General features: G+C 32.4%; 1 protein-coding gene across 1 annotated transcript; it reads left to right on the forward strand.

The window, feature by feature from the left end:
* The first annotated feature begins 207 nt into the window (after nt 1-207).
* On the forward strand, nt 208-6,176 carry LOC114403875 (receptor homology region, transmembrane domain- and RING domain-containing protein 2-like). The gene is made up of 4 exons (XM_028367082.1): nt 208-778; nt 1,364-1,594; nt 2,306-2,710; nt 4,880-6,176. Exons 1-4 carry the CDS (start codon nt 610-612, stop codon nt 5,605-5,607), a joined length of 1,533 nt encoding a protein of 510 aa, XP_028222883.1. The 5' UTR covers nt 208-609; the 3' UTR covers nt 5,608-6,176.
* The last annotated feature ends 5,697 nt before the right edge of the window (nt 6,177-11,873 follow it).

Raw genomic sequence — 11,873 nt, forward strand, 5'->3', positions numbered from 1 at the left:
CACTCATAAATGTAATATCATTTATTGTTTGTTCTGTCTGACGCAAGAAAGAAAACAAACAACAATTGGCTCAATTTATAATGATTTTCAAATTATTCAGTCACATTATAATTATTATATTTGATATTTACCAATTTTACATCAAACTTGCTTATCTAATTTTTAAAGGAATGAAAGAATGGTGTAAAATCTCGCCGCCTTCACATAAAAATAATCTTTAATGAAAGAATTTCATATCAGGTGAAATTAATTTATGATCTTTGAGGTAGACCCGTATTATCTGACCTATGAAAAAATCCCTGCTTATCCACGCACGATTTGGAACTTCTGAAAACACGCTGAAATAGATTTTTTTTTTTTGGGTATAATATTGATTGTAGTAGTATTTATTTTATCTTCTGATATTATATTTCCAATTTTGCTGTCAAAACATTATTAGCGATCAATTTGAAATTGATACAGAGCTGAGAGCATCAAGGAATCGAAGAATAGAAGATTCATTTTTTTTTTCTTTTTGATATGGAAGCTGATGTTTCTATTATTTTTGTTGCGTTTTCAAAACCCTAAATTGGAGAAATCCCAATTTCTCCTTCTGTCTTTCTGCTTTGGATGTTTTTCAACCAAAAAATTGTGCTTTTCAAATCTTTTGCTCTGATGGGTACTTCAAATCTTCTCTTGTTTTTCTCTCTGATGAGCCTGTGTGCTATGGCGGCTTCCAAGGTGGTGCTTATTGGGAATAATATCACTCTCTCCTTTGATGATATTGAAGCTAATTTTGGTGAGTTTTCTGTGCTTTGTGTATAAATTGTTTTGAATAAAGGAGGATGTGGTTTTGGTCTTTGGACCTTATGAGTGTTGAAAATTTCAATTTGGGTGATGGGTAGTGCTCTGTTGGAGCCTTTTCAGTGGGAAACTAGTTCAGCCTTTCGATCTAGGATCATAGGTATTGTCCATGAAGGCAATCTTGTTCAAGTTGGAATTTGGTTCAGCTCAAACTTTTTGTCATGTTAGAAAGTAAAAAATCTCATCAGTAGAGAGAGAGAGAGATTACTGTAGATAGGAGGGGAAAAAGTGGAAAAAGGTTTTGAAATGATGCGGGGGGATATCAAACAGTAGATGCTGATGTGTGGTATGCAAGTTTGAGTTAAGGAGGCATGTGCTTAAAGCATATGCTTGCCATTGTAAAGTGAATTCAAGATTTTTGTAATTTGTATCACTAAATTTGTGGGAAAAAATAGTGGAGAAGAAGAATGTAAGTGTGGTGTTATGTTGTTCTGATTTCGATGTTTTGCATGTGTTGGTGTGTGGATGTTAATTTTATCAATCTTTTTTTTTTTTTTAAATGAATGTCTTTTGGTTTCAGCCCCAGCAGTCAAAGGTTCTGGAAAATATGGGGTCTTATATTTGGCAGAACCACTGGATGCGTGTGCAGAATTGACAAATAAAGTTGAACAACTTCCCAATGCGAGTTCACCTTTTGCTTTGGTGGTTAGAGGGGGATGTAGCTTTGAGGAAAAAGTCAGAATAGCACAAAAGGCTGGCTTCAAAGCTGTAATTGTCTATGACAATGAAGAGGGTGGCATCTTGGTTGCGAGTAATGACCTATTCTTATTTGTAGCTACATTTTGTTGTTTATCATTCTCTTCTCACATGCAATTGCCATTAAACTTATGTTTTCTCCAACTGCTAAAGATAATGTGAGTTGTAATGTGCACTCACTGGTTGTGGCAAAATGGTTTTGTATAGATTAGAGATTCATCATTTAAAGATCGAGCTGACTATTAATTTTACATTAATTGTGATTTTTGTAACCCTAAAAGAGATTATAATTCCATTGAGATTTCTGTAAAAGAAATTAATTAATATGATGTCACTTGGAAGACATGTATTAGGGATTGTTGGTTGCTATCTTATGTTAAATGGAATGCTGGAGAAACAATTGTGTCCATTGTTCTCCCTAGTGGCAATTTTCTTTGTGACCATTGAAATTGGGATGTCAGCAATGATTGAACAACAGTCTGAGACTTTGGACAAACTTTTGATGTATTAGGGGTTTATGTGTAGTTGATGGAATATATTATCAAGGTAAAACTTTTGGAAAGGATGACAACCTATACAAAATGTATGAGCAAAAAGTAGACACTTGTCCAGCATATGAATTATATAGTAAAAGAATGGCTATTAAAGATAGATAACTTATCCTTGAATACTTTTCTTGTTTTCTTGAATATAATAATTGTATATGTTTCCACACACCTACTTCATATTTTGGGAATTTCTAATTAACAATTCTTTTGAGTTTCAGTGGCAGGAAATTCTGCTGGTATAAGAATACACGCTGTATTTGTATCTAAAGCTTCGGGTGAAATACTAAAGAAATATGCTGGGTTGACTAATGTGGAAATATGGCTCATTCCAACTTTTGAAAACTCAGCATGGTCTATCATGGCAATTTCATTTATTTCCCTGCTAGCTATGTCTGCTGTCCTGGCCACTTGTTTCTTCGTCCGCAAGCATCGCATAAGAAGAGAAAGGCCTCGAGCTTCTCTTGTTCGTGAATTTCATGGTATGAGTAGTCGCCTAGTGAAAGCAATGCCGAGTTTGGTATTTACTTCTGTTTTGGAAGATAACTGTACATCAAGAACATGTGCTATATGCCTTGAAGACTATTGTGTTGGTGAGAAGCTCAGGATTCTGCCCTGCTGTCACAGTAAGTGTTCCCGTGCCATTTTGTTTTTAAATGCAGTATATTATTTTGTTGGTTTGATCTATTTTCAGTGTATGCTTGTGTACTGGGGGCATTGTTCAGCTTGAATTCCCTGGTACTGTGTGCAGTTCATTGTTGGATCTAATGTTCATCTGTGTTAAGACATACAATAGCCGTCACATGTTGTAAACTTCTGGTGTAATATCAATTACCACTTACCATTACCTGGCAAATAAGGATGTCCTTTATTGTGAGGCAGGTTTTTGATATTTTCCCTGCCATCCTTTTAGGGTTCGTTGGAGATAAGTGTACAATGAATGTTAGTTTTGAGGAAATAATAGGTTATGAAATAAATGATTTACATTGCTCAGAGGCCTCAAGCAGGATATCTCTTTGCTTGGAAGCTTACACTGATGTTCCAGCTTCTCCCACCCTTCTGTTCCTCTACAAACTATGGTTAAGTATTTAGTTGTTTGAACTATGGTGTTTTCCTTTGCTATACCTTTCCTTTAAAAATGTGAGATTTAAAATCTCAGACACTTTGAATTTGACTGTATTGTATCATTGACGTTGATCATCACAATTAATCCTTGGAAACGGAAAGTGCAATCACATACTTGTTGCAACAAATAAATTATAAAAACCACAATAAAAAAAATCTTCTAATGAGATTTCCAAAAATGGAAAACTGGGAGCAGTTCTACTTTCTAGGTGCTACCTACTTTCAATTTACAGTTCCTCTTGCTCATATTACTTGATAGTTGATTCCACCCACTTCTTTGCTAATCCTGGTAGGGCAATTTGGACTTGGATTCTTCTGGTGTGTTTTCTTGCAAACCCCTTTTCCTATTTTTAACTGATAAGTTGTCACCTTGAAATACCATTTGGAATTCCGCAAATCCCTCAAACTTTTAATTAAGCCTCTATCAATATATTATTACATTTTTTTTCTTCGAAGTTTCTGTGTATTAATTTAGTTGTTAGGAAATTTCTGTCTTATTTTAACTGTTTGGAAAGCAGTTAATTGTTTTTATTAGAATTGAACAAGCCTAACTCACATCCAAAAGCTAGCTTAAGAGAGGAGGATTGTTGCTTGAGTCTTATACAGAGTATCAATGTATCATGACCATATTCCTTTGCCAATGTAGGCATGTTAACAGTTTTTTTGGGCTTGAGTGTCATACTGACAAACCTGATGGGTTGAAGTGTGTTTTAACAATCCCTCAAAAAAAAAAAAAAAGCAGCCACCGGTAAACCTCTTATACAATCCTATTGCTTCTTAATCTTCAACCTATAACACAGACATTTGTGAGAATGGTTAAAATTTTCATTCCATCTTAATCTTGAAAACTTTTAATTTTGCCAATTGAGAAGTAGCTATACTAAAGAACTGGCATCCAATGTTTTTTACAGCAGAACAATGGGATGATTCATTACCAGTTTAATCTGGTCTCCGTATTCCTCACAAGTCACTACGTACCACAAATTAAACTAATTGCTTAATTTATGTGGAATCTTGGTCTTTGACTTACCAGTGGTATATGAAAATTGATTGTTGATGGATCATGGATGAATGTATAAAATTCTCATCATATGACCTGACGGGGGATTTTTTTTTTTTTCTAATTTGCAGCCCATATCTCAATGTCTAAGTAGTCAGCCCAATTGGTTGGAAGGTTCAGATGATTGTTGATTGACCTGGGATATAATATAAAAAACTGTCATTAATGTTTTGGAAAAAATGAAAGTCCAAGAATTGTCTGAATCCCGTGTGTGGCTCTATGAATTCTAAAACTGTAAATGGACGGTGTAATGCTCCAGATGAAAGAGTGATCTTCATTCATAAATCAAACTTGAAAATAGGATGCTAATTACATCTCCAACTTCTGCTCTTTGTATTTTTGCCTTTAGACAAATGTGCTTGACTTCTTGTGTTGGTCTGAGCCTTCTGAAGGTTTAGACAAGGCCTTTATATATATATATATATTGTTTCTTGTTTTCCTTTGTTTTTTATTTTGCAATACATCACATGCTATTGATGTTTTGTTGCTTAACAAGATTAATCTCTTCTGCCTACATTGGTATTACTTGTATTTGCATTATGTGCATATTAAATTATGATTATATTACAAGATTACATTAATGCCATTTTTCCTGATGAGTTATTGGCAGAGTTTCATGCTGCCTGTGTGGATTCGTGGCTTACTTCATGGAGAACCTTTTGTCCAGTTTGCAAGCGTGATGCTAGAACCGGCTTAACTGATCCACCACCTTCAGAGTCCACACCCTTGCTCTCATCAACCCCAGCATCTATGGCATCCTCTGTCTTATCTTCTGCAAGATCATCACTAGCTTCATCTTCAGCAATACAAATTGCCCGGACAGCATCTATGGCATCCTCTGCCTTACCTTCTGCGAGATCATCTCTAGCTTCATCTTCAGCAATACAAATTGCCCGGACAGCATCTATGGCATCCTCTGCCTTACCTTCTGCGAGATCATCACTAGCTTCATCTTCAGCAATACAAATTTCCCGGGCAGCTTCACAGACCCCATCTGTTTCCCGTAACCACTCCATAGCCAGTACACCTTATGTTCAGCCATCTCTTAGGTCCTCCTACCATCAATCCCCCTCCCTAAGCATCAGCCGAAGCACCGTAGATCTTAGGAATGCATCCCAAAGATCTCTAGCTTCTCACTTGAATTCACCATGTTCCATGGGATACCCATCTTTGTCATCTCTTAACTCAAGGTACATGTCTCCACACATTCCAAGTCCAAGCAATGCTTCAGTAAGCTATATGGGTTCATCCAGTCATCAACAACATCCTCTCCGTTATAGTGAGTCGGCTGCAAGCTTCTCCCCATTTGCATCGACACACTCCCTTCCAGAATGTTAAATTGTTCAATTGATTATATCATATGATTGAGACGTCCACGCAGTTGAACAAGTAATTGCCAAGTCTTGAACTAAAAGGTGGCCATGTGATGACCGGTGGTCTAGTTGAATAGTCCTATGTGATGCTTGGGGCATTCCCCACCTCTGTCATTTGACTTCCGTCTTGGCACCTGGTGTACATTGTAGCTTCTCTCTGGTGTTACTTTCGTTTACATGTGCTGGTTGAGGTTCTTACATTTATAGGTTGGCGAGCTTGCATACAGTAACTTGTGCGTATTGTTTGTACTTTGAATGTTGACGTTTTCATGGCCTTGATGTCCAAGTATAGTCAACTGCTAACAAGAGAAATGTTGGGCTGTATTGACACTAGACACATTGAAGTAAGAAGAGTTCTTTATGCTCTGTCTAGTGGATTTGTCCAACTGAATCATGAGAGATCATGTGATGTATCACTCTAGTGTTATCTATACTTGATCATCTAATTGCAACTCTGAGTATCAATAATACTTGTAAAATTTTCGTAGCTTGCATTGCTAATAGATAATGCTGGTAAGTGTTATCAGTTTTAAACCATGGGGGCAAATTAGATATCCTATTTGATCCGTGGAAAATTCATCATCTAGATATGTTAAATACCTTCTGTGGCATCTTCGATTTATAGTAAATTGAATTTTTCTAGAGTGCGTGAAATTTTAAGTTTGTTCTCCTTTTAAGATCACAAAACTAATGAGGTGTTTTGTTTGAATTGGAAAAGCCAGTTAAAACGTTTTGTTGAAGCTTTTGCATCCCTTCTTCCTAATAGAATGCGAAGCCATTGTTTATTTTGTAGGATCAGTACGTCAATTCTTTTCATCCCAATAAACTGGATCTTTACGAAGAGTTTTTCTTACAAAATTATCAACATATTTTATTTATGATGATTTTAATTCATCATATATACACCTTTGTGTGTGCACTAATGAGGAAACAATTTCGCATAATTTCTTATATAAAAAGAAAAGGTAGTCGCATTTGTCGATGTTACCGTGTTAGGACAGGAAAAGTTACAATAAAAATATTACCAATTTCTTACTATTTGTTTGAGGAAAAAACGCTCCCCCCTCCGCTCAACTTAGCATGAGAGAAATAATTTTTTGTTTCAATTTCCTAAAAAAGGTAAATACTTTTTTACTAAATAAATTATAAAAATTGATGTAATTCTATTTTGTCTAAATTAAACACGACAAAAGATTAACCACAAACAAAATTAATGGATACACATGTATATATTTTTATTTATAAATTTATGATATCATTCTTGTTTATATTTTTTTCTCATTATTTGCAAAATTATTACATAATTTATATTTATTTATAAAAATATATTTAATCAAAGATAATATTTTAATAATTATTTGAGAAAAAGGTTTATAAATATAATTATCAAGTTGTGTAGATTTACACAACTATTTGGAGATGTTGTACCAGGTTGAAACAGTGGGATGATGAACCACTTGATGGTGTCTTAGTTGCCTCAAGGCATGACTCTTTTTTGGAACCCCAGTATGTTGTTAGTTTTTGGTCTTTCTTTTCACGATGCACACACAAAAAAAAAAAACTATTTATTTAATATTTTCCTTTTAAAAAAATGAAAATAGTCTAATCCTGTTTTTAATTACATTGGAATCGAAAATTTTAAACTAAATTAATTACATAATGAATTAAATAAACAAATCAATTGAATTGGATAACTTTTCTTCTTCTCTAAGATTAGTTTATCCAACATGCAAATACTCTTATTCACAGATATAATTTGGAGACTGATTCGATTCCCTGAATTGGAAATGGGGGAGGAGGGGGATTATGTGAAGTTATTTAAAGTGACGACTCAAATTTGAACTCACAAATTATAGACGTACTGCATATCTTAAGATGTAGCAAAATTAATCCAAATTCCCTTTTTGTTCCCTTTTTCTTTCAGTTTTTCTTTTTATGTTTCTATCATTATTAATTAAAATTAAAAATAAAAAGGAAAAAGATGGGGAGCGGATCTTATTCAGTCCAAACATAGGGTATTTCACGTTTGAAATTAGAAGTCTACTAAAAGAAAGAACACTTAGGCTATGTTTGTATACGTGTTGCATTTAATTGACAACGCATGTTTTAAGACAACATAGAAAAAAATTATTATACATTGATAATATAAAAAAAAATTAAACACCCATTCGATTATAACCTATTATGTATAGTAAGTTTAGTTTGTAAATTATTTTAAAATAATTATCTTAAAATAATTCAAACAATAATTTAAGATTAAATAACACCATAAAACTATTTTACTTCCTGTTAATAAATATTAAATTCTTTATGAGAAATAAAAATTTCCAACTTTGCATTTAACGTCATTTCGAGGGATCCAAAATGGAAAAACAAAACGCACTCTTTATGGTTAGTTGTGTTTTAAGTAAGTTAAGAATGCCAATTGTATCATTTACTTATACCAAAAAAGAATAAAAAGACCTGATTTGTAAATGAAAGAATCTAATTGATACAATTGGAACTCGATGGATTAAAAATCCCACAATACAATAGTCAAAGAATTAAAATGCTATTAAGCTAAGAAAGAAGATGAGATTGAATATAGAAACATTCCTTAACAAGAACGTTTGTGTTTGTGCAGCATGCTGCCTAATGTCGTAGGACACGAGGTGTCTCTTCATGGTCTTTACTTCTGAAGATGACAGCGCAATCCCAGTAAACTTTGTTAATTCTGCCCTCAAATCGCCTATACATGAAGTATTTAAAATTTGGTCTAGAGTCAATTTTCAATAGTTAATTTAAGACAGATTGGGATTGATGGGAAGACTTCCAACCCTAACGTATGCGTCACACTTAAGTCATCGCTATAAAAATTTCCAAATTATCATTAAAATTGTGATGGTTATATACGTGTGATTGTTTGCCTATTGCATACTTTTCTTTTCTAGCTTTCTTCTTTTTTATACATGAGATGAGATGAAACCAGTTGCGTCAAATTTATTACTATTATATATCTGCCATTCTTTCATGCAATAATTTATGATTCCCTCTTGCGTGTTTGTGATAATGTATGATTCTTTCTTCTGATTTTTTAATTTAGAGTCAAACGTATTGTTTCTGAGGAAAAAATAATGATAGTACTAGCTATATAATAAGTGGTGTTCAATTTTTTTACATCATTTTGTTAAACTGTGTCACATTGGGAAGATAAGTTGTTATTATAATTTTAACTTGGGAGGGTTAAATGGTCTAATATAAAGATCGGTCTACATTTGAATTTCCTAGTGACTGGCATTTGACAAACTGTACCTTCCATTTTTCCAATCGTTTGAAACTTATTTGAATAGTCTGTATGTATTTTCTTGGGGATCTTGCCATGTTCGCATATGTTATAATTCGCATTAGGGATGTTGAAGGATCATGGATAGTGGAAGAAGGCAGAGGACCACAGCTGCAATAGCACATCCAAAACTTAATCCCTATATTTTTTCCTTCTATTAGAGCCAAATTTGTTTGTTAATTAAATTTCCCAGTCATGGTTTGAAACTTTGTATTGGTTGTTGGATACTTGGATCAGGCTTCTCTTATAGTATCAATTTAGGTTCATGTCAACAATTGTTTATCTTATCCACGAGTACATGCAATTAAGCCCTTCATAACTCTTTTCCCCTCCTTTTGGATTCTTATTATTATTGCACAGTAGTACAAAAAACTAATATTACTGTTACATACTCCTTCCATTTCAGATCATATGACATTTTAGAGAAAAAATTATTTCAAAATATGTCATTTTATAAAATCAATGTTAAATTAAATATTTTTTTAAAACTATCCTTAATCAATACTTAGTGAGAATAATATATAAGAAAAGTAAAAGAAGAGATAAAAGAACCTATTAATAATTTTTTTTAAAATTAAATAAATTAATTATATTCTTTAATACATACCACAAAACTTTAAACTATATTCTTTATATCATTATTATTTAGCTACGAATCATCATATATGTAAATTTATTAAATTTTTTTATAATAATTACTTTAAAAATTAGTCTAATTATAATTTTTAATTCATAAACAAGGTAAAATTATTTTAATTTTTAGTTTATGACAACTCTTATTCAATGGGCCTAAATGACATACATTAATTTTACTTTTGGAGTAAGGTATTAATAGGATAGCTAGGTTGACTGCATGGATTTCAAGCAGTGTTACACATGCTTAAAATTTCCAAGTTAGCAATTTACTCAAATATTAGTTCTAGATCTCTCTTATATACATGTTTGGATTTAACGTGTAGCAGGCTAGCTGTCATTCTTATAACTTTTCTATCAGCACGCATGTTTGCATTAGATCCACGTTTTGAGGTGCTCTCTGAATGAGGACCCAATTCCTATGGACTCTTTAACATCAAGCAAAAAGGCGCTCTATATTGCTCATATTTATTTCTAGAAAATCTGTCGGCGTGGGAAACTATATATTTTTGCAACTTCACTTCATATTATAAGATGGAAAAAAAATCATCATGTAGTTGTTATTGGAAATGCAACATTATTCCTTTTTCCAAATTAAAAAGAAAAGAAATCTTTCGCATTAATTATTATGTTTGAACCGTCTTTTGTGCATTTATAGGTAATCAGGCGCACGAACTGGGGCAGCATATAGTAATCTTCCTGCTCCATTTTTTATCCAACACATATTTACATATTTTTTATAATTAAAGACAATTCTGTTTGAGTTAAATAAGTTTATTATAGACGATAAAATTCTCTTTTAAATATTTAACATAATTATGTATATAGGATTCCGAGACTTTTGATTAATAATCTCACGTCAGTTGATTAATGTGGTTGATGGTTTCTTTGTGGCGCATCTAATAGTACTGCAGAATAATGAGAATATGTCATAGTTGGAATTTTGAGCAATGATAGAGTTGTGGCAGATGAAGAGGGTTATGGAGAAGAAGAAAAGAAAAACATTATCATGAAGCGAAGGATAATTATTTATTCAATAAAAATAAACTTGGAAGAAAAAGTGGAGAAATTGTTGTTCTGACAGAATAAGTTTGTGATTTCTTTTCCACGTTCCCGACCGGCATGAATTATGAGATAACATACACAAATGCAATATTTTCAAAGTGTTATTTATTATTATTGGAAGCTTGTTGTGGCTTTCTTCTATGTTGCGTACGTGAATAATGCTACTTACGGGTATTTTTCACAAGAAAAACAAACTATACGGATTACTTTTTTCTGAAGACAATATAATTTTCAAGCAAGAAATACAACTCGTTATCTGAGATACAATTTTTTACTTTTTATTACTGTTAGTTGGAGAGATAAAGAATTAAACGGAACAATAAAATAATACATATTTAAAATTATATAATCTAGCTTATATAGTTCAGTGTTTCTGCGGACAAATTAGCCAAGCTGGCCTTTTGTTTTTATGAAATGTATTGGATGGAGTACTAACCTCGACAGATAGATTCTTTAGTGTTATCTGATGTACAGAATTTACACTCTGTTGCTGAATAAAATATCACCGAATTCATTTTTTTAAAAAATATAAAATAAAAAACGGGGTTTCTTCCTCTCACTAAATATCGACTTGCTTTTTTCTGCAATTTATTAAAATGGTAGAGAATCCCGATCCATCTGTTTTTCTTAGTTAATTCGTGCCATGGTGATCGAACTGTTATTTTCTAATATTTAGTAGCATGAAATCAACACTCAATTTTGGGTCGCGAATTTTGATTTATTTAAAGTATCTTGAGTTAGAATCATTGGGACTAACACCTTGTATGATTAATAATATAAGGTTTATATATATATTCATAAAACTTGACTTTCATGTCTTAGTTAAAAAAACCAAACTTAATTATACCGGAGAAATTCGGGAGTGGAGTGCTACTAAAGGAAGTTGATAATGAATTTTCAATAAAAACTTAGATGTATAACAAGTTGACCATGGTTGGGAGGTCAGCCCCCTTCACCCCTCACTACTTATTATCTAGTAAATTATTTTATCAGTCTAGTATTTGTATTTTTTTTTTATCAGTCTAGTATTTGTATTTTTTTTTTATCAGTCTAGTATTCATATATCTAAGATGACATATGACAAGGCTACACCTTTATTATGTCTTTTTTAAAAAATATTTTTAAATTATATCAATTTAACTATTAAATTAAAATTACTTACGACATAAATTACATTTATAAAATTTTATTTCATTTAAAAACTAATTAAT

Source organism: Glycine soja, chromosome 20 (assembly GCF_004193775.1).
Source record: "Glycine soja cultivar W05 chromosome 20, ASM419377v2, whole genome shotgun sequence".
NCBI lineage: Eukaryota > Viridiplantae > Streptophyta > Magnoliopsida > Fabales > Fabaceae > Glycine > Glycine soja.